Below are 22722 nucleotides of genomic sequence, written 5' to 3'. Positions count from 1 at the left end.
CCATTATTTCTTTTATTTTTTTGTAAGAGAATTATTATTTCGCTTAATGCGTGTGTAATTGGTATTAGTTTCTATTATGAACAACATTTACTATGTACGATGGTCGGTTTATAATTTAAATATTTAACGTAATCTCTTCGAATAATAGAAAAATCAAATGTTTTCTCAAATGTATGAATCGATTTTTAAAAATGTATCAATCGATAAATAAATCGTGCATGGCATAAAAATGTACCATTTATATTCTCAACAGTCCCATTTCTATACTTACACCTTTAAATATGCTGTTATGAACTTTTGACCATGTTTACAATTATTAAAATTAGAATATCGATCATTTTAATCAATCCTTATAAATATACATTTCTTATAATATTTTTATTAATAAATTAAATCGTACAATTAAACTCTCTCTCAATTAAATAATTGTTTGCTACTAATAAAAGAGAAAAAAAAAGAATTCATATGCTACATTATAATAAGCCTTGAAATAAAAAAAAAAACTAATTCGATCGAGTAAGATTTAGAAGATATTGATAATTTCGATAATATGTGTGTAATAATAATGATAGAAGGAAAGAGAAAAAATGAAACAAGATGAAGGGAGGGATGTTCAGGGAGGAGATTGTGAACGACGCTTAAAGCGCAGCTATCCTTGTCGCACGTTCGTGTATTTTACAAAGTCCGTGGGGTGCTTCCGGTAAGCCCCGTAGCCAGCGGCACTTTCTCGGCTCCTTCGCGGCGCTATCGGTCGCACGGTAGGGGCGAACACAGTGGCGGCTTCGGTGGCGATAAGGTCCACGGTCCATCCCCACCCCTTACGCGCGCCGTTACACCTCGGCCTGTTATGTGCCTCTCTTCATGCCAAGAGAAATAGGGAGAGAGAGAGAAAAAGAAGAGAGGGGAGGACAGCACGGACCGGAGGAAACAACGACAGCGACGATGCCGGGCAGCATCGAAACAAGGGCGGAGAAGAAATTGGAGGGGGAAGACATCACGGCGGACAAGGACGCCATATTGAATCACTCTGGTTAATTTTTGCGCAGGGGAAGCATAAGCGAGTGAGGAAAAAAAAAGTAATAATTAGAGTAAGAGAGAGAGAGAAAGAAAGAAAGAAAAAAGGGAAAAAAGTGGACGAAGGAAATAGTTTTTCGTAATTTAAGAGACAAAGGACGAAAAAATCATTTGGTGGGTACCCTCGTGCTTACACAATTCCGCGTTCTGTGATAAAAAAAGACAATTGTATTTTCGTGTCTCCTCGCTTGCTCTTTTACTGTTCCCCTCTCTCGTCCTCTGTCTACCTATCTTCTCTCTCTCTATCCTTTTTCATTCGTCGGAAGAAGCACGCGTAAGAGAGCGCGCAAACCGGCCACGGCGGCGTGGCGCTGCTTTGGCTGTCGTAGTCCGTTCATCCGTCCGTTTGTCCATCTGTTCGTTCGTCGTACAATTCGTCCATCAGCCTGTCTGTCTGTCGGTCTGTCTGTCGATCCTCTCTCTCTCCTCGGTTTTAGCAGTTAGGCGCGCCGCGCGGCGCGACGCGACGAACGACCTAGCAATGCGCGAGCATGCACGGAAGAAATTCACGCGCGGAAATTCTACGATCCCGACGACGATCGTTCGACGATTAATTGTGTCCCGTCTATTACATTTTTATCCAGTTTAACTAAAACAACTAAGTTGACTGATCTACCTAGTGAACGCGTGTGCATCTGTGTTTCTACTTTGTGGGCCGACTTGTACAACAGAGAGAACGTGCACGACTTGCATGTTGTATGCCCGTGCAACGTGTAAGTTACTGTATATGAACATAATTGTGGATTATTCTATCGTCGTGATTATTGTGTCATAAAAACAAACGATTGAAATGTGATATTGATGGTGTAGCATCGTTTAATGCAAGAAGAAGATGAAGAAATATTAGAAGCATTGACTAAAAAAAAAACGTCCAACCGATTAGCCGGCTCTTTCTTTTACATACGTTTACCTGTTCCCTTGCGTCTTTTCTGTAATCGATTTACATACATACTTGCTTCGTTTATTTCTCTCTGTATGTATACGTATCTAAGGATTACCAAGATATTCAGCCGAACGAATTTTCAGGTACGTCATATTGCTATTGTTATTAATTATTCTCATTCTGTATTAGAATTAATTATCACATTCTGCATCAATTGGGCTCGTGCGAACAAATTTTCAGGTATATTTTATTGTATTTTATAACATATTTATTATTGATATTATTCTTACTATATATTGTTTTAACACTACTGCTACTACTATCAGGAACACTGAAATAAAGTAGTCCTGTCAAATGTTCGTTATCTATATATATGTATATACGAAACGGTCGAGATGGCGAGCAGCGTTACTCTTGAAAATGGAGTAGATTCAACGATTGTTTTAAGTTAACCAAACGCGCAAGGCCGATCTCGTGGTCAAGAGCCACGCGTTACGATGCTCCACACTCTCTCTCTCTCTCTCTCTCTCTCTCTCTTTCTCTCTCTCTCTCTACTCTTCCCCTCCCTCGCCCTCTCACTCTTTCTCCTCTTATCCTCTCTCTCTTATTTATATAAGATTTTTCTTTTCTTTCTCGTAGAGAAAGATCGAAAAATGCGATCGAACTTCTTTAATGCGGTCTAGGATCGTCCTTGAATGGTCGGACTCTTTGGAGTTTCTTTCCCCTTCCCTCGCTATTCTCTCACGCAACAGCGGTCGACGTACGATCGTAAAATGTCCGATACTTCGCATCGATATCACTGGACAGGCTCGCCAATTTTCTTCTGTGCATATTTTCTTATGATCTTCGGTATCCCCTTTTTTACCCAAATTTCCATATTTTACAAACTTTCGCTTTCAAAATCAATACCAATTGAAATATCAATTTTCTTTCTCTAGATAATGTGAGAATATAATTAAGACCGGTTAACGAGACATTTACTCGTTATTCAAAGTGATGAGCTTCGTTTTAGAAATTGAAGAAAAAATATTTCTCATTAGTCCATCCATCCATTAAGTATGGTTAAAATATGGAGAGGGGGAGAGAGAGAGAGAGAGAGAGATAAATGAGTCGTCTGTCTCAGCGAATTGAGAAGCGTATTACGGTTTTGGACAAAAGTCACGTGATGCCTAAGCGAGGGAAGCGGGAAATCCAAAAGAAAAGAGGAACTCGCTTTTTTTCGTGTCGTTGACACTAAAGCTGTCTAAACAATGCAAATTACGATGAAAGTGACAATAGTAAAGATGACAAGAACGCCAAATGCTAATGACAATAGTTTAATCGTTGGGTCATTTCTCGACTCGCGAGTATGACACTCGTTTCTATGCGCGCACCTCGCGCTTGAAAGAAAGGAGGAAGCAGAGAAATAGATGTCGCGAACAGAGGTCGCGACGAAAAGCGAGGTGAAATCGTGAGAGTAGTAAGGTAGAGGGGCGGGTGAGGGTTGGTAGGGAGAGAGAGAGATGCGTGAACGGATAGCAAATTCGTTGGAAAACCGTTGCACCTCTCTTCTCTACGCGCTCGTCCACGTCCCGTTGCTGCTCTTGCAAGCTAGCAGTGGGAAGGCCCAGGCGAAAAATCGATTTCCCGTAGGGCAGAAGGGCATTCGAGAATTGGTAGGGAAGGAGGGCTGGCAAGGGCGAGCAGGGAGGGAATGGTACTGAGACGAAATTCGGGAAAATCTGCAGAGAAGAGAGTGGGAGTCAGAGTTGGAGAAGTAGTAGTGTATTACGATGAGTATGAGGTGGCAGAGGAGAAGGGTTGAGAGTGGAAGGTGTTGTGGCGAGGGGTAGAGAGTGGGAGGGAGTGAAAACAGAGGGGGTTGGTGGAGAGGGACAAACAGACAGAGGACAAATATATTGCTTTCCAGTGCGATTCCGGTGCCACCACCACTGTAGGATGTCAGCGGCGAGCACGCGCGTGTGTAGGTGAGTAGCCGAGTCTCGTTTGTGGCAAGAGGGTAGACAGTGTGTGTTTAGACGGGGTGGGAGGAGAAATAATTAATGTGCGAGCGTACCTCTCTCCCCTCTGGGTACTATGATGAGAAGGTGGAGGTGGAGGTGGAGGTGGTGGTGGTGGTGGTGGTGGCAACCCCTCTTCCCTTCCATGATCTTATACAGCTACGCTTAGAGCTGCCATTGTGCAGAGACGCCACTTTCGAAGCATCGAATTTGATTCTTCTTGATCGCCATTCGTAAGGTTATACTACGCGCGAGGAAAGAACGAATCTAAACTGTATAAGAAAAAGAGAGAAAGTTGCGTGAATGTGCGCGCGCGCGTTTGTCTACTTTTTGTCGAACAGAACCCAGGAAGAGACGTTGTCCTTCATCGATATCTTCTTTGAAAGAATCGCGTCGTGCGACATGTTAATTGTCGCTTAGTTCTTCGATAACGAGAAAACTACGAAAGTTAGGTTAGAATTCTACATTTACGAATACACATCTCTCTTTCCTTCTCTTATGTGCTAACTTAGCGGTTTGCTTTGCTTTCTACATTACACTTTAGTCATACTACTCTTCTTCTTCGTTTTTATCATAATATTTTCGTCTACTATAAGATCGTATGAACCCTCTGTGTTATCTCTTCACGTACGAAGTTTGTATATTTGGAGATTGCTGTTTTTAAATAACGAAAAACTATCGGAAATTCGTTCTTTTACCGTACACATGTGATTAGTGCAGTGTTTCTGGGTAATTATATTCATTTTTCTTATAATTGCTCGGATAACCATAAACGTCAATAGTATATTGGAACATTACGTATATCACTTAATTTACGTAATTACTTACTAATTGTTTCTTACCATTCCATGAAAATATTAGTTTTAGCTATAATATTGTGTTAATTTGCGCACGCGCGGCTATTATTAATAAATATGCTTTTTGTAGATTCACTGTGCTTAAGGGAATGGAAACCATGGAGTTAGATGGTGATGCAGTAGTAGATCTGAGTGTAAGGTAAACAAACTTCCATTCAAACTTATATATTTATTGTAAACTAAGAAACATTAGTAATTGATGACAAGATTTCTTTGTTGATGTTTTTGTTGTAGAAGCATAATAAGAATTGAATACAACTGTAAAGATAAGCATATTTGATTTTTGATAAAACTATTATTTTTATTTTAGTAGCAGTGGCAGGAGAAATTCCCCATCTGTAAATACAAATTCAGCTGATGTAGGTCTACCTTTGGACCTTGGAATTCATTTTGCTGCAAATCCTAATTCTAATCCTTTGGAAAGCAATGTGCCAGAAGCACGTAATATTCAAAATGCAGCAAGAGGCATATTGGGTCCAAAATCAGGAGATGATAGGAGGACTCGACGTAATCTTAGACCAAGAATTGAAAGAAGTTATGCAGAAAGTCCTGATGAACCTAGAATAAATGGATTTTTAAATGGAAATGGTTCATCGGATAGCGATGAAGGTTATATGTTACTTTATTTATCAAATAGGTTTACAATGTTATTGAATATTCTTTTAATAAATAAAATTACAAATAATATTTCTTTAAACACACAGTTGAAATGCCGCCATTACTTCCAATCAAAGAACTGTCTTCAGATGAATTGGCTGAACGTGAAAGGACATTAAGAAAGTTGAAGGAGGAGCTACGATCAGAGGAAATGAAATTGGTTCTGCTAAAAAAGCTGAGACAGTCTCAACAATTAAAAGAAAATATAGCAGCAGTTCCCAAAGTTCCCAGCAAGTTGCCACCGCCAGTGACAGTACAACCAACGCCTCATGGGTAAAACTCTACTGCAATGTTTTCTTCCAAGAATATAGTTTTATATATTGCCATGTTAAATTGGAATAACAATGGATTACAGACATAGAACAGGGAAAGCACCACCACCGTTGCTTAGAGGGCAACCAGCACCAAGTAGAAGTAGCAGTCTTCATGCACCACCACCTGGAATGCTGTTACCACCTACAACTGGACGAAGTTCTACTTCAAGTACTGGAATGCCTCCTAATATGGTAATACCTCAACCACCACATCCTCGAGGTAGACCACCTAGTGCAACGCCAAGTGTGCCAACTTATCATGCTCCGGCTGATAGGACTGAACGTTCTACAAAAGATCCTACCCCAACGCCAGCACATCAAGTAAGTACAATGATTATGATAATTAATTACAAGGAGTTTGTTTCTATTGACATTTTAATTTAAAACTAATGGCAATTCTTATATTTTAAATAATTTGAATAATTTACTAAATCTTATAATGTAAAAACATTGAATAATTAGAAAAGTTGCCAATAGTTTGTAACATGCATCTTTAATTAGATATATATAAATGATATTTTCATATCTTATAAATAACAATAAAATTATTGTAAATTCAAAGCTACTTGTTGGATCTCAAGAAAATAAAACCACAGCATCTTTAAATACGCCCGTAATTTCGGAACAGGTATATTCATTGTCTGACCTATACTCGCTGTATGATCAGATTGACTTTTTGCAACTCTTATACAATTTCTACCTGTCCTCCTTTCTGCTCTTATTCTGTATGTGTGTTCTTTTTTTTCTGCTTATTGATCTTCATTTTCATTCTATAATGTTTTTAACAAAAGCTTTTATATATCAGCCTGAGAATTATAGCTACGTACAATTCTATGATATTGCATCATTATAATAAAATATGATTGCTATTGGATTTTTTTACTATGTTTAGAGCTAATAATGTGTTATGAATATATAGGATAGATCGAGAGAAGATAATCAAACACCGGCGCAACGGCAGGCTGCTGCTAAGTTGGCTTTAAGAAAACAACTAGAGAAAACTCTTTTGCAAATACCACCGCCGAAACCTCCACCACCGGAAATGCATTTTGTACCAAATCCATCGAACACAGAGTTTATTTATCTTGTTGGCTTGGAGCATGTGGTCGATTTTATTACGAAAGAACCTGCTATACCCCCTCCTCCTGAGCCATTTGAATGTACACAGTGTAAAACAGACTTTACGCCTGTTTGGAAGTGGGAAAAACCAGTAGGTAGTGGGAAAAAAGAAGGTCCACGTGGACAACATGCCACGTTCCAACGACCTCCAGCAGGTCGAGATCCTAGAGTCATCTGTGAACATTGCGTGACATCCAATGTTAAGAAAGCTCTCAAAGCAGAGCATACAAATCGGTGAGTATATTTCTTATGTTTATTAATACTTTTAACATTTTTTCAAAATTAACTCCTTGTACTACGATTCAACACATAGAGTCGGTGAAACAGTAGCTCCCACCTCGATTCATATAAGCAGTTCAGTGAAACATTTAGATATATCTCAAACGCGTGAATGTTAATAGCATTACATTTATTACTAGAAAACTTATAAAATCTGAATAATTACTATAAATATATTTTGTACACATATAAACATATATACATCATGATAAAACAAAGACTTTTGAGATATATAATGGTGAGGTACTGTTATAAATTCATCTTGTGACGTAAATTTGCAGAAATTTTTTTTTTCTCGAGAAATACTTTTTTAACTTGCTAATAATTATATTGTTTGACCTCGTTTTTATACTACGCCCCTGTTACGTTTTTGTGGTAAGGTGGTGTATCGCGTCTCTTATACGTTGTTATAGTGCAAGAGGTTAAATAATTATTAACATTTGGCCGACCGATCGGGGAGATCTCCCATGTTGACCTTAGCAATGCTTTTCTTTTTTATGTTTGCAAATATTATGAAATGTACCACTGCATAAACTGGCATGCTTTGAACGATATCAAAAATCTAAACAATTGTATTACTTATACTTTTAATTTCATTTTTGTATAAAAAAAATTTGAGAAATCGTTAAACGAAATTGTTACCGCAATATATAATTGATCACTTAAATAATTTTCAAACTTCTTTGATTTCGAGTATTGAATAACATGCGTGCTGGAAACCGTACAGTTCGCTGCGGCGCGCGTAGTCGGCTAAGTGTTAAGTTGGCTAACGAAGTCATCTATTTGCCATTTATATACTTAAAAAAACTACATGGTCAATCTATATGTTCTATAATGCTCTTTATAGATTAAAGACCGCTTTTGTGAAAGCTCTACAACAAGAGCAAGAAATTGAACAAAGGCTTGCTCAAGCAGCATGTCCAAGTCCAGATCCACCAGCTCCAAAATCAGTTCCAAAAGCAGCAACTCCTACCAGGAGAATAGCGACACCTCCTGCTCCTCCTCCTCAGGTGCCACCAGCACCTACGCTTACACCAACACCACCTACACCTAAAATGCAAGAACACCCGTTAGTTAAACTGGCTGAAAGTGGAAAATTCAGTTCTCATCATGCGGCTACTGCAGCTGCTTTACAACAGCAATTGTTAAGAGGTAAGTAAATTTAACTACAAACATTTATAAAAATATCATTTAAATATCTATCTGTTTGTAATTAATTTTCCTCTATTTCTTTAGAACTAGCAAAGAATCCTGTGACAAGCTTACCACATCAGCCTCTTCCTGCCCACATGATGCCCCCGTTTACTTCTATTTTATATCCGTATCAATTAGCAATGGCACAGGCAACTGGAGGTAAAGGTCTCGCAGAGTTGCAACGGCAAGCAGCAGATCTTCAACGTCAGTACCTGCTTGATATGATTCCATCGCAAGCATCACAAGCACAAGGCAACCAAGCTCCACCAAGAGCTCATCCGCATAATTGGAAAACGTAACCGGACGCATTTAAGGAAAGAACAATAAATCCAAGTAAATAATTATAATAAACGAAGTAATTAAAGAACAAGAAAAAGGTTCATGGTTATTGCGAAAGACACGATATATCGCAAATATCACGTTGTTGTGATTGGGAATATTGTGATATATCAATATGTTATTGGTATATCATTTCATTAAATGGTAAGGAAGTATAAGGTATAATCCAAGAAATATGTAAAATGATAACGTGATTCTTCAAGAAACGAATTAACGTTTTATTTCTTATTATCGAACCATTTTAATAGTTCGACTTGTTTCAAAATTAATAAGTGTGGACAATGAAATCTTAAAAATTAATCGAAGAGCAGCAGTATGTTTTAATGTTAAAACTACAAACAGTGTCTCCTTTTGATATTACTCTGCATCGATATTAGATATTTTACCGTAAAAACAGATAAAGACGTAATTAATACATAATGTTAATCACGTATGTAATGTCTGAATAAAATAAAAATAAGAAAACAAATGAACACTTGTTAAGGCACTAAGAGACGGTAATAAATAGAATATAAAAATATCGATGCATCGATTATTAAAAATGAATAATCTGAGTTACAGAAGTAAAAAATGATTGCGTTGCAGTAAATTAAAATTGAAGTTAAGAATCTTTTTAGGCTCTTATAATGAAGCCTATCTTTGCCGCTGGATTGAATAAATCATTAACCAGCGGCGGTACCTGTACTATGTGTATATCTCTTTATTTTCTTCAATCGTGAGTATTTTTAAGGCGAATACATTGCATGTGTGAGAGACAGATATAGAAAGAAAGAAAGAGAGAGAGTGCATGAATTATAGTTATAAATAATAATCTTCCCAAGGAAATGTGTGAAAGAATAATAAGCGAACATGTGAGTGATAAGAAAAATTTTTTTTTTGCCAATATATGGCAGAGTATGTGCATCGACATGTTTTTAAATAGAATGACAGAAATGTCATTCGCGCACAAATCTAATAAGAATTTCCATGTATGGCAAATCGGCTAAAAAGTTTTTCTTCATCAAGAGGTACATCAAGACGATACATTATGACTCGATAAAATTTTTCTATATATATATATATATATATATATATACTATGATTAATGAATTTGAAGGAAAGAAGCGAATAGACAAGAGTCAAATTTTCACATCACGATTGTTTTGATGTGCCACAATTAATATAAAGATATTAAAATCATCAACAGGACGTGTGCATAATCGCATTTTTTCGAAGTGTTAAGGTGCGAGATAAAAAGAAAAAAGGGTCTGGATTTTTAGTCCTCTATAAGAAAAAAAAAAATAATAAAAAAGAAAAAAAACAAGTTTGCACATATAACAGTTAAACTCTCTGGCACTCATCCCAAGCAATACTATTAATTATTATCACCTTCGCTAATAGCCTAATTTCTATGACTCTGGCTAACAAATCTCGGTCATACATTTCTGAATCAATAAATAAATAGTACTATACTGTAGTCTTGATATTTCTCGGTATTATGATACATACAAGTTAATAAACTAAAATAGCATAATCATCTCTCTTTGTATTACGTGATAGGTTTTGAGCTCGTACTGATATACATGTACACCATATAAGTCTACGATCGCATAATAGATCAAGATCTGTGTTTTTTGTGTAAGAGAATTGAAAGAATATGTCGTCAACCCTGCATTGTCGCCAATGATACTACTGCTGCCACCTTTCTATCATCAAACATGATTATTTCAAATCAGTGTCACGCAAAGAGAGGAGAATAGGAGAACCCGATTTTTAATTTACCTATACATACAGTCAAAAATGTACTTGTAATTCTATGCATTTATTATAGATTAATATTAATTATTTTGTAAATGAATTATTTCGTTCCTCTTTTTTTTTATTCATTTATTAAAAGAGGCTCTAAAGTTTTATTCAACAACAACGGGACGATTAACTAACCGTTCCGTTTTTCGCGTTCTCCTGTTCCTTGTGAGAGCGTTGTTATTTAATGATAAAGATGTTTTTATTGTGAAATGTGTGATCCTTAAAAAATAGAGTAATTTTGATGTGATTGAAAAGAATTTATAATGATATTAAGTACGTAACGTACTGCGATTGTTAAATCATAATTGAGGGTCTTTTCGATATTGATCATTTCACTTTATTTTTTTTTTTTTTTTGACTGGTTCTTTTTCCTTTTTGTCTAGTCTGAATTTTCAGCTCTATGTGGTGTTGTTAGAAAGTAATGCACTAGAACGCCCAGAGAGATCTTTGCATTCGACAAATGTGATGATTGTAACAGCAAATATAAAATATAAAAACAAAACAAGTAAAAATACGATAACGAGATAGTGTGCAACGTTAACACATGCCAATTGCACTGGGTTGTGCAGCATTCGATGGCGGCCAAAACGAATGAACGGTATCGCAGGATTAGAATGTTAAGGTATTCTTCAAAAAAGCGCTATACAATCGAAAGCTTCATGGGAGAAAGGGGAGAAGTAAGAGGAGGGGGATGCAGACTTATAAATAAAACTAAGCAAAAAATATAAAAGAAATCAGGTTGTGTAAAAGCTCTCGGAAGCCAAACTACTATTACTATTATTACTACTACTACTACTACTACTACTACAATTACTACTACTATTACTCGGCCCATTATCGAGATTGCGTTACGATATGATGAACGTACGAAATTTTTTGAAAAAAATCGACACGTCGTAGAAAAACTAAAGCAATTGTCCAGTCCAAATTTGTATTTCGGCCTTAAAGAAAATGTAGGCGTATAAAACGCAGATGAAGGACTCTGCCCCCATAAACTTATATAATTAGTTATTACGGATTACTGAATAGTCTGAAAATAACACGAATAAAGCTTGTCAATGATTGTACCTAAGAGTAATTAATATTCATTTATACTATATGTATGCATATATTTACATAACACACGCACAAATAAATACATATACACGTTGATTAGTATCTATACAAAAATTGCTGATAAAAGTGAATTTTAATGGACTTAGAACGTTAAATTCTTTTGTGTTTAATTATCAAAAAAAAGAAAAAGAAAGGGAAAATTGAGTGAAGACATAAAACACCAAACTAAACTATATTAAATTAAACCAAACTCAATTGAACAAATTCTTGTTAAATCAAACTAAACAAAACGAAACTGTGATTTCTGTGTTTCTCTGATGAAGAGCCCATACATATCTTAATCATTTTCAGAATACTATTGATCTTCAATGATGAATATCTTATCTTGATATCCTCGCAACAGTATTTCCAGCAAACTCTCTTTCTTCGTCTATGTAGATGATAATTTCCTGTCCCTTTCATAGATGTAGATGGTTTCTGTTTGAGGCCATCGAGCATGACATCATACGGGATTTTGTTCCCTTCTTCTAATATCTCTAAAAAGTAGTTAGAAATGATCTGACCGGCGCCAAACAAAAGAATTTCGATTAGACATGCGGACGGCATAGTTTAATAGCCAATGCGGATACTTTTTTAATGCTTATCAAAAATATCAAATATTTACAATATATCAGTATTATAAATATTCAAACTTCATTTGTTTAAAACATTTATCGGTAAGAATTTACCGATGTTACAATATCTTTTGTTTGTATGCTGGCATGTTAAAGAAATTCATAGGATTTATTTGTTTTTTTTTTAAATTATATATATTATCATATTATTTATTTACTTTTACTCCTCAAAGAAATTTATTTTTTGATGAATAAGAATGATAAGATCAGTTGATAAATTTTATTTTCAAAATATACATATATCTCTATATCTAGTCATTTTGAACACATTTGTGGGATAAGCCTACAATTTTAGTACTAACATAAAATCCAGTAAGTTCTGGCAATAAAGGTAACGCTGTTCAAACATGTTTTCCTAAGTTGCATCGCGGAGAAAGTCGGGATGACATTTAAACTCTCGATACCGTAGGACAACTATATCATTTCGTTAACTTGTCCCATACCTTAGGTTATTCCCCCTAAGAACATCGATCCTTGTGAAGTATCGAAAATGCTTTGAAACCCTACCGCGAGCTGTCGCTGCGGCGCAGGCCGTAGCTCGCAACTAGGTGCTAGAGACTTTCCGTTGGCTCCTACACCTTCTGTTACGAAAAATCGATTTCTTACCTAATAAAAATTTTCTCGAGAAAAAAAGTAAACAAGACCTGTTTATCCAGGTTAACGAAAGTATTATACTTCCTTTTACACGCTCACACATGGACGCAACTCAAAAAGTTAATTGACTACGGTTAGATTATTGTCTGAATTATTTTATATTATTTATTTTATTTCATCTTTTATATATCATATATATGTTTAGAAATCTTATGTAAATAGATTTAATTATGCGATAATGCCTCTGATCGAAGTATAATTCTATCTTTCTTTTTTAAAATTAAACTTTTAATATTCAATATAATTCGAGTACATTGCAAGAAATAAATTTTGAAATTTACTTATTTCCATTGCGTATACAATGGCAATAACAAATTGGACGGTTTCACATTTTTTAAAATTATCTTACAAAGATACAGAGAAAAAAGTTAAATAATGGTAAGAAAGAAAAAAAGATATACATATAATGTATATAATTATCTTTTATGTTAATTTCTTTTGGTTCATCTGATTCAAACACTTTTTAAAATGCTTTGAACAAAATGGATATAGAGTAGGGTGATCGCAGGTTCTACAGGCAGCTGCAAGATGTGAGCAACATCTCAGACTCTCGCGACAACAAGATGCCCAAAAATCGGGACCTGCTGCGGCACAATTATGACAATAACAGTCTCCTGAAAAAAAATATATATTTATACAAAAGAAATATGATAACAAATATCTTACATAGAAAGTACTATCATAAAACGATTTTTCTATGTTTTATGATTGTTTGAAAGCAAACGTTTGATCTGGATTCATCTTCGGAGACAATTTTACTAATTTCAAGCTATGAAGTTTATTTAAAACTGTATTTTTATTAACATAACTTATAAAACACTCAGTATTATAAATCTCTCCTACGATTTTTGAATTCGATTAAAATTATATCCGAACTATGAGTCATAAACAGGCGTAGCACATAAGATACAAATTTGTACGAAAAAGAAAAAACCCAGAAAAAGGACCACTAAAAAGGCAATAAAAAAAGTAAAGATTGTCTCGCGTGTCACGTACATTGCACGTGAAATTTTTCACCGATTTACGAAACTGGTTTTAAATCTACATAGATACGCAACTCGCGTTCGCATTTCTGTGTGTATGTGTATATATATATACACATATGTAAAATTAAATAATACAATGATTCGGTCGCCGAAGTATCATTTCTCATTTCATTGTTCTCATACGCAGAATCCTCCGCGGAATTTCTCTTTTTAATTTATTCCAAAAGAATAATTTATTTGAAACTAGTGGGTAGAACGAAAGAATGCTTAAGAATGATAGCTAGTTGCATTTATAACAAGATACGTCTGTAATGCAAAAATATACTTTTAATATGGTTATCTATCGATGGGCGTTGTCCGAATGTTTCAAGCTCTTTTATACACATACATTATTAGTTATATGTTTATGTGTATTATGCATATAGATATACTAACTGAAATCGGGTTAAGTAACAAGCGAAAAGTGTCATGCGTCCACTTTATTTCCCGCGCAGCAACATAAAATAAACCAGACAAGCGAAAGTGACAATTTTTCGAACGTAGGAAAAAATAAACGAAAACCTGAAAAGAGAAACTATTATTGTACTTTGCGTTATTTCTTTTTTCATTTAAAAGCTCCTGTTAATCCGAGAGAGAACATTTCCATTACATACTCGTTTCACACCTGTCATTGACTAAAAAAAGGAATAATACAAGTACTTTATAGGAGTGGCTATTGTCAAGGTTACCTTTTGCATTGTAACGTAGTGTTATTTTTTTTAGCTTTTCTTTTATTTTTTTTTGTCATTATAAAAGTTGAAGAATTCATCTTTGATGTCGTATAAGTTACTTCGTCAAGCTTTATAACGAAATGAAACTTATTTAACATTTCCATTATAATTTTATTCAATTTCGAATGATACTAAAAATTTCCAATAAATCTCGTCACCTGAATTCGTGTGACGCTTATATTATCTATTCGCGAATGATCTTAATAAAAATTTGAAAAGAAAATGAATATCAATTTGATGAAAGTAATAAATTAATATATACAGAAATTATAATAATATTATTTCCATAACCAGAAATAGTTTTTTATTTAAAATTTTTTCTGAATATGAAATTTAATACATAATAAATGTATACATATGTAATAAAAGTCTGAAGGCGTGGCCTTACGGTGTTTTCTTCTTTTATTCGGATGACATTTTAAGTAATTATATTGTTATTTGTGTAAGATATTATTAATATGATAATAAGATATCCAAAAATATATACAAAAAAAATATATACAAAAGAAAATATACAAAAAGTATAAAAGTTTACAGTATCAGATCTCCAAATACATCGAACATTCTCTCAATTCTCGACTCTTCACTCTTTCACTTTGACGCTTCACTCTTTACTCTGATTCTTCACTCTTACTCTGATTCTGATACTCTTACTCTCACTTTGGCAATCTTATTCTGACTCTCTCTCTCTCTCTCTCACACACACACACCTAACTAATGCTAGAACCTTCCATATTTCTCATACACTCACATTCCTGCATTTATATTATATTAATGAATTAACTCATTACCTTCTGGACAATCAACGGATCTACGAGCTTCCGCTCTTCTACAATCTAAACCTTCTTCACCTTTCGGACAAGATGTTGAGGATTCCTCAATCGAATTTTCACCGAGCAACGTATTTATCTAAAATAAATAATAAATACGATAATTTTCTCTTGATTAGGGACAAAGTTATTTATCTATCTCTATCGTTTATGCATTCCACAGCGAGATCAACGTTTCTAGTTCTACATCTATTACAAAACAAATCACGATTTACATTTTCCTACATATGGTATGTACGCTCGACCACACACTGTCGTTTTTCCTATTACAGAATACACGAATTTTTTTCGCGAATGCAAGTAAGAAAGAAAGAATCGAACACAATGTTTTAATAGTTAATTAAACGAACAAAAAATCTTTCTACATCTCTAAAAATATAAAGATAATAAACAAATACAAGGTTATGCTATTTAAATTCTACAATTTCGTAAATGTTCCTAAAACAATTTCAAATGAATTAATTGAACAGATTTGGATTGTTATTGCTACGAATTTCTTTGATCGATAAAAGCGCGGGAAATATACGAAACCGTTTGAAATGCATGATTTATCGAAAAGAAACGCATCGGACGTCGTGAAATCAAGTATTTTGCTTACTTTCTCATACGTAAGTATATAAGTACTTATGTATGTCTCAATAAACATACAATGTCTGTTTCACTCACCCGTTTAAACGCTCCCGGTTTGGAAAACATCCTCACCAATTTCGCGAGCGCATCCTCGTTTCGCGTTTCTTCGGTAACATCGGTTACATTTTCCTCTGCATAACATTGTAAACAATTGATTAGCATAACAATAAATAAACACAATAACGTGCCCCGCAAGGACATATTGCAAAGGATTAAATTCAGCTTCAGGTACGACGCAAATTTAAATCACGACTGAACAGGTGATTGAGAGAAGTGTCCTCTACTGCTTTAGATATCTCTTTCTCTCTCCCTCTCTCTCTCTCTTTCTCTCTCTCTCGGTACTTCACTTTCTAGTGGGGATACGTATTTATATGTTAGATATATACATATATATTATGCGGATGGAAGACGCTCATTCGTGTTCATATCATTTCGTATGTTGATCTAATTAGATTTACTAATTTCAAAATAACGAATACGAACATTTTCATATCGTTGAAATTTTCGAACTTCATTAAGTGCTATATATTTTTTATATATGTTAAAATTACATTAATTAGTATATTCAGTGTCAAAGATAAACGTTTTGATCGCTCCTGTTGTATAAGACTTCGATCGAAAAAAACGCGCGAAGTATTATCTTTTTCAAATTTGCGATACGATTCCTCGACAAAAAGGAAAAGAAGTTTATTTTTTGTAGGAAATTAATTAATGAATTTATCTTTGATTTTGTAGAAATGATTAAATCGTTCATATGGCAAGGAGATAATTTCCACTTTTAGAAGTTTTTTTAATTTTAACATCTCAAAGCACTAAAGATTGGTGTTTAACTTTTTATATTTAAAATAAGTTTCTTTAATAATTATCTTTAAACAATAAAATGACCGAAATTGTGTAATAGTTAAATAATAAAGTATATAACAATGCATATGCCATTTATTTGCATAGTTGAAGAAAAAAAAAATGTGAAAAGTTAGGTATAGCAAAATAATCGACACATCTATAACGATCGATGGCATCACGTTATCTCATAATGCACGCGATTTCTCAAAAACAATCATCTAATGTGACTTTTAATTTTTTATGCAAATGACTAATATTGAAACGTCTTTTATCGACCATTATACGCCATTAATCGTGGCTTGGGTAATATTATATAAAAAAAATTAAAAATATATTTAATTATTTGAAATATTAAATATTATTATATAAAAATTGGCGCGAACGTTTAATGGGGTTTAGTAATCTTCGGAAGAAGAAGTATTGGAAATGAAAGAAACAAATAAGAGCAAGTATTCCAAGAAATGATACAATTAAGCTTATTAAGATTTCTTAGATCAACGTGTTGCTTACGTTGAATGTTCCTTTGTGTTGAATAAGCATGAAATGAAAAAGACACGAGTATTATATTACACTTGTGAGTTTACGTTCATAGAGACCGGTCAGCAACATGTCGGCGTTGGCCGAAGGTGGAACATCCACCAATCGTTTTTAAGGTGGTAAATAACAATCGCATAAATGACATCGGGCAATGACGCGTTTCAAAATTCAAAGAATGAAATTTTGTATATTTTTGTCAATCTTCTTATTCGGCCAAATCGTGGTGTGCAGTGGAAGCTTTCGAGAACGAAGTACCGGCGATGATAAACCGCCAACTAATATAACCTCAAAATTGCCTGTTGAAGTTTCGAATGGAACGATACAGACGACAACGTTAATGTCAAAAGAGGTTGGTTAGGCGTAACTCATTATAGACACGGCATGCATGTTATGCAATATAAATATTTTTCTTGTATAGAGCATAGAAGAAGGTCATCAAACGTCCTTGAATTCTGGAGCACTCCTACGTGGCTTTTGTGTCTTTATAGGATTGAGCATTTTGGTTATGGCCTATATCGTGTTCCGTAATTTTAGGTAAGCACTGCTATAAATTAGTGTGACCTTTGTTTTAACGTTTCTAAATTAACTAAATCTAAAACTTTCTTTACAGGTTAAGTAAAACGCGAGCACAGATGATTCGAAAGTACGGTATTCTTGCTCATAGGCAAGATGTTGAAATGCGACCATTACCACTAGATGAAGAAGACGACGAAGATACTACTGTTTTTGATGCCAGCAATGTTTTGACTAATAATGCTCAACATCTAAACTTATGAAACTGTTTCCGTTAGGAACATTTCATTTTCTGTGCTTTTATGTATGATATATTAATAATATGCCTCTTTAACAGTTTGTTGAATGGAACTAATCTTTTCAGAAATGGCATTTGTACAAAACAAGAGAAAAAAGATACTTTGTACTTGTATCTTTATTTAATGGCATTATTATATTATTAACAAAAAAAAAGCCATTATATTCGTGCATATTGGCTGTAATGATTCTGCTATGTAGCATTGAATATATCATTATTGACAAAATATTCTTTGTCTTTCTAATGCAAATATACTATATATATATAGTACTATCAAATTTGCGGCACCAAATGTATTGATAAAAAAATATCGGGTTGCCACATCTACTACTACACAAAGTAAACTATGTTGTTATAATTAAAACTAAACAAATACAGATTATCTCTATTTTATTTAATGCTAAACATTTAATAAAAATTATGAATAAAATGGATTCAATTTTACTTATACATTTAAATTTTATAAAAATCCTCTTTCTACAGCATGGACAATTACATCTGTTAAACGTAATCTTTTTTCCTGTGTATCTAAATTACCAAGTACCCATACATCACTTATATTCACTTGTTCGTCTCCTTTTATTAATGTATCCAGATCAAATGCTTGTGAATTAGATAACAATGTAAATGGTATAGCTTCTAATGCAAAAACAACTCCATAGACAAATTGTTCTTTTACCTGAAATGAAATTATATATGATATATTTATTATAATTCGACAAAAATGTTATGTTTTCAATAAGTCAACAACAACATACCTCTTTCATAAACGTTTCCCATGAATACACTTTGTTAGCATCTGAGCCAAGTAAATTAATTACACTAGTTAATTTATCGTGATAAATTTTCATCATTTCATCGAATCGTTCTCTAAGAGTTTTGTTTGTACAAGAATAAATAAAGAATGCTAAATCAGGAATTGGACTGACACAACGTGCTAATTGAAAATCAAGTAACAGCGCTTGCTTTCTATTTCCTTCAATGGTACGTACTAAAACATTTGGAGCCCAAGAGTCTCCTTGATTTACAACTGATGTTGGAGCATCTAAACGATCACATATTTTACAACACATTTCCACGAGTGAACCAAATTTGTAAGAAGTAAAACGCTTTAGCGCTTCGCTGTTTGGATATTCAGTAGTTAATGCATGTGTTGCTATTCCCACCAATTGTTTCTACAAAACAGATCAGAATCTATGTACAGATAAAATAATGAAATTTTTAATCAAACATAGTAGTTTTACTTACATGAAATTTTTCATACCAACTCCAATATTTAGGACTAAAATATGTCTCTCTTAAATGCGATACACACTCATTAAATTCTTCTTTATTTTGATCTTTGTGTGCAAACGAAATTGCATGAAAAGTAGCAAAAGCTTCTAAAATCACAGTACACTGTTCCATATCTACACAGTCTTGACGAGTTATAGGACCATATCCTAAATTGCAAACATTTTCTAAAATTAAATAGTCATTTTCACCATCTACAAATGATTTTAAGTGACGTGGAACACTTAGAATATGAGCTTGATTTTTGCTTTTGAGAAACTGTTCAAATTTCGGTATAACCTGAAAAATAGATTTCAAATCAAATTCATTAAACAGTTCAAAATAATATTTGTTAGAGGAAATATATTCAATTCAATTACCTTAGTATAAAATGCGACCTCATTTTGAAAGAAATCTGTACTTCGATAAGTTTTTCTTCTACCTATATTTGCAGGTAGTGATTTTATCACAATATCAGTTTGTACAGGTTTGCCATTAGCAATACCATTTATCTTGACTTTATTAACAACTGTTAAATAGCTATCACCTTTAACACTTGCTTCATCAAAATTCCAATCGATTACTTTAACATCTTTTACATTATGTTCTGCTACAAGTATACTTTCTAATACTTCTTTAGTAAGTTTAGTACTTATTGTACTTAGATCAACTTGGTTTGTTTTTTCACTCATTGTTGAATTTCTTTCAAAGTTAAGTAAAAATTATTAAATCGTTGTCTGATACATAAAGGTGTTTATATATCTTTGGAAATTTATTTTTCTCTGAAACACGTAACTCTGTTTAAAAAAAAGATTTATTATTTAGATTTATTATCTTTTTTATTTGAAAGGTTTATCAGTATTCTTATCAGTATTTTTATCAGCATATTTTGCTTATCTATATTTTTTTGAGTTGAATAATAATAAAATAAAGAAAAGAATCTAATGAGATAAGTATTATAAATATTCAAGTTTACTTATTTAATTATATCAAGTAAAAGAGAATCAGTCAAATAATACAAATTTTAATTTTATAAATTATTTTTGTTTTTCAGTTATTATTATTTTTAACTGGAGTTCACAAAAATTCCTTTATACCTATCTTTAATATTTCAATAGTTTAGTATGTCGCATAATATACTAGTTATTTAACATTGACTATCTAAAATAATAGTTCTCAATACATACACACACATATAGTGGGTATATTAAATATAAAATACATACTATTGTATATATTTTATGACGTATGCGAGAATCTTTTAAGATATAACAATTGATAAATTGAGAATTAGTGACATGAATTGTTCTTTTATTGTAAGACGGAAGCAAAACAATACTGTTTGTGTATATCGCTATATCTATTGAGTATTTCAAACTAAATGCACGTACGAATATGAAATTTTTGTTTGTTTGTAAAAAACAATGAGTTACATGTAATTATTTAGATAATTATTAAAATGTGAAGGACTTATTTCTAAGGATAATATGATGCCGAAAAAAAATGTAAAAAAAATATAAATATACATAAAAAAAGAAATTACTTACTCAAACTGTGGGAGAATCAAATTTTAAAAAGATATATGGTTATACGAAAGAAGTAATTTCTATACTGAACAGGAAGCATAACTCTCGGCTTATTTAACGGGTTAGGTCTCCCATCTAGAGTGTCTAGATGTGGTGCTTTCTGATTGGTCTTGATATCGTCAATTACAGTCGCTATTTTTTTTTCTTCCTGCAGATTCTTCTCTATTAACTTTATAAAACAAAAAGATTATATTGATTATCAAGTTTATACTCGTAAGATAATATTTATTCTTTACAAGAACAAATTTTTAAAAAGGAATAAATAAACATTGTACATAAAATATATAATCATTAAATAATTCATAATTATATTAGTATATAATAGTAACATGGGAATATTGTTTTTAGGTGATTTAAAATGAATACTTAAAAAAGCTGTCAATTTTTAATTATTTATTACATAATAAAAGGAATTTTTATTTCTTTTCATATAATTTCTTATCAATAGTGATAAGCATTCTTATCTTTGTTTCATCAGTTTATAAGAATTTACTAATATTTTCTAAAAAAAAATAATAATTTAATTCTTTTTTTTCCTTTGTCTTTTACTCTTTTAAAATGATTTTTATTTTTTTTTTCACAATGTGTTACAACAGATTAATAAAATTGAAAAAAATTAACAAGAAGAGTAAAAAAGCCTAGAAAAACAGTATTTTGAGAGAATTTCGTAATTGTACATTGAAAGGAACACATTAAAACGTCCATTTTCATTTTCTTTTCTTTGTTAAATTTCAAGTTTAGCTCTGAAACATTTGCAAAGCTAGTTGATTGATATCTCTTATCAATAAGTAATTAAACAGTAATCAACAAGAGTCCATCATAAATCTCAAGTTAAAAAAATAATAAAAACTTGAAATCAAATTTTTTTCGATTGTTCACAAAATAATTTGGTTATAAAGAACTGAATTTTCAGTAAAATTATTTCTTTTAGTAAGGATACTATAGTACTGATAATAAGTATCATTCAACAATTCGCTGGGAGCAGTTTCAGTAATCTTACTTGGTTGTGCCTTTTATAAATATTTCTTAGAAAATATAAAGAAAATAATTTTTTAATCCATTCCCCATATAATAAATTACAAAAAATAAATACGTTTAAATTAGTCAATCATTAACGTAGATAAAGTAGATGCGTTTCTCCCTTTCAATTGTATTTATATATACATATATACATGTATATATTCTGTCATATCGCGTGCATCAATACGAAACATTATCCACGAGTAAATATCTAAAATTTTCTTTTCCAAAATTAGATGCCCACCAATGGCTATCTTAACAATTGTCGGAGTTCCTCCAGAAGAATAAAAATAGGATTCATAATTTATGACGTTTTAGGAGGAACCAGTAGTTGTAAAACCAGTTCCTACGAATAAGAAAAAGTGTCCTCGAGAAAAGATAGTCCTTCGGCGTTCGTTGCGCCCTCTAGATTATTCTTTTCAAGGTGTCCTCTCTACGTCTGCGCGTAGCGTAAAGCAAGCGCACTGGTATGACGTAGGGGAGTAATGGAAGCTGAGACGTAAGGGGAACTTTACTCTGAGCAATCAAAGAGAGAGAGAGAGAGAGAGAGAG

The 22722-nt window shown here is 33.1% G+C and overlaps 4 protein-coding genes across 14 annotated transcripts; 2 read left to right on the top strand and 2 right to left on the bottom strand.

Annotated features, from left to right (window-relative positions):
• The first annotated feature begins 963 nt into the window (after positions 1-963).
• On the top strand, positions 964-11575 carry LOC106786556 (transcriptional repressor p66-beta). 9 transcript variants are annotated; one of them, XM_014748066.1, is made up of 9 exons: positions 964-2100; positions 4885-4953; positions 5125-5423; positions 5519-5744; positions 5827-6106; positions 6348-6413; positions 6705-7138; positions 8031-8335; positions 8420-11575. In XM_014748066.1, the coding sequence occupies exons 2-9, from the start codon at positions 4904-4906 to the stop codon at positions 8674-8676; spliced, it is 1917 nt and encodes a 638-aa protein (XP_014603552.1). In that variant the 5' UTR covers positions 964-2100; positions 4885-4903; the 3' UTR covers positions 8677-11575. The 9 variants fall into 9 exon arrangements, with proteins under 9 accessions (XP_014603552.1, XP_014603555.1, XP_014603558.1 ...); XM_014748069.1 differs by having other exon boundaries at positions 965-2100; positions 5128-5423; XM_014748064.1 differs by lacking the exon at positions 964-2100 and adding an exon at positions 3371-3924.
• A 1520-nt stretch (positions 11576-13095) lies between these two features.
• Positions 13096-16426, bottom strand: LOC106786560. The gene is made up of 3 exons (XM_014748077.1): positions 16138-16426; positions 15433-15550; positions 13096-13499 (listed from the first exon to the last, which is right to left on the bottom strand). The coding sequence occupies exons 1-3, from the start codon at positions 16300-16302 to the stop codon at positions 13309-13311; spliced, it is 474 nt and encodes a 157-aa protein (XP_014603563.1). The 5' UTR covers positions 16303-16426; the 3' UTR covers positions 13096-13308.
• Positions 16427-17493: 1067 nt separating this feature from the next.
• Positions 17494-18726, top strand: LOC106786559 (membrane protein FAM174-like). 2 transcript variants are annotated; one of them, XM_014748076.1, is made up of 4 exons: positions 17494-17830; positions 17900-18015; positions 18092-18298; positions 18359-18667. In XM_014748076.1, the coding sequence occupies exons 1-3, from the start codon at positions 17633-17635 to the stop codon at positions 18255-18257; spliced, it is 480 nt and encodes a 159-aa protein (XP_014603562.1). In that variant the 5' UTR covers positions 17494-17632; the 3' UTR covers positions 18258-18298; positions 18359-18667. The 2 variants fall into 2 exon arrangements, with proteins under 2 accessions (XP_014603562.1, XP_014603561.1); XM_014748075.1 differs by having other exon boundaries at positions 18092-18726.
• LOC106786557 lies at positions 18666-21293 on the bottom strand. Of its 2 annotated transcripts, none has more exons than XM_014748074.1 (5): positions 21112-21293; positions 19945-20346; positions 19541-19864; positions 19051-19467; positions 18666-18971 (listed from the first exon to the last, which is right to left on the bottom strand). In XM_014748074.1, exons 2-5 carry the CDS (start codon positions 20254-20256, stop codon positions 18753-18755), a joined length of 1272 nt encoding a protein of 423 aa, XP_014603560.1. In that variant the 5' UTR covers positions 20257-20346; positions 21112-21293; the 3' UTR covers positions 18666-18752. The 2 variants fall into 2 exon arrangements, with proteins under 2 accessions (XP_014603560.1, XP_014603559.1); XM_014748073.1 differs by having other exon boundaries at positions 19945-20361; positions 21112-21292.
• Between the last annotated feature and the right edge of the window lie 1429 nt (positions 21294-22722).

The sequence above is a fragment of the Polistes canadensis genome, unplaced genomic scaffold, assembly GCF_001313835.1.
Source record: "Polistes canadensis isolate GaletaPanama2010 unplaced genomic scaffold, ASM131383v1 scaffold_77, whole genome shotgun sequence".
Classification (NCBI taxonomy): Eukaryota; Metazoa; Arthropoda; class Insecta; order Hymenoptera; family Vespidae; genus Polistes; species Polistes canadensis.
Note: the sequence above shows the minus strand (reverse complement) of the source record. Positions and strands in the feature narration are given on the sequence as shown.

Excerpts from the sequence above, each read along its gene's own strand:
- LOC106786557 (XM_014748074.1), bottom strand. The coding sequence starts at position 20,256 with ATGAGTGAAAAAACAAACCAAGTTGATCTAAGTACAATAAGTACTAAA. Across the intron at positions 19,865-19,944 it reads AGGTCGCATTTTATACTAAG|GTTATACCGAAATTTGAACA; the intron begins GTAATTGAATTG and ends TCTATTTTTCAG. Across the intron at positions 18,972-19,050 it reads GGGAAACGTTTATGAAAGAG|GTAAAAGAACAATTTGTCTA; the intron begins GTATGTTGTTGT and ends ATTTCATTTCAG.
- LOC106786560 (XM_014748077.1), bottom strand. The coding sequence starts at position 16,302 with ATGTCCTTGCGGGGCACGTTATTGTGTTTATTTATTGTTATGCTAATC. Across the intron at positions 15,551-16,137 it reads AACCGGGAGCGTTTAAACGG|ATAAATACGTTGCTCGGTGA; the intron begins GTGAGTGAAACA and ends TATTTATTTTAG. Across the intron at positions 13,500-15,432 it reads ATCCGTTGATTGTCCAGAAG|GAGACTGTTATTGTCATAAT; the intron begins GTAATGAGTTAA and ends ATTTTTTTTCAG.
- LOC106786559 (XM_014748075.1), top strand. The coding sequence starts at position 17,633 with ATGACGCGTTTCAAAATTCAAAGAATGAAATTTTGTATATTTTTGTCA. Across the intron at positions 17,831-17,899 it reads CAACGTTAATGTCAAAAGAG|AGCATAGAAGAAGGTCATCA; the intron begins GTTGGTTAGGCG and ends TTTCTTGTATAG. Across the intron at positions 18,016-18,091 it reads ATCGTGTTCCGTAATTTTAG|GTTAAGTAAAACGCGAGCAC; the intron begins GTAAGCACTGCT and ends CTTTCTTTACAG.
- LOC106786556 (XM_014748064.1), top strand. The coding sequence starts at position 3,896 with ATGTCAGCGGCGAGCACGCGCGTGTGTAG. Across the intron at positions 5,424-5,518 it reads TTCATCGGATAGCGATGAAG|TTGAAATGCCGCCATTACTT; the intron begins GTTATATGTTAC and ends TTAAACACACAG. Across the intron at positions 6,414-6,704 it reads CGCCCGTAATTTCGGAACAG|GATAGATCGAGAGAAGATAA; the intron begins GTATATTCATTG and ends ATGAATATATAG.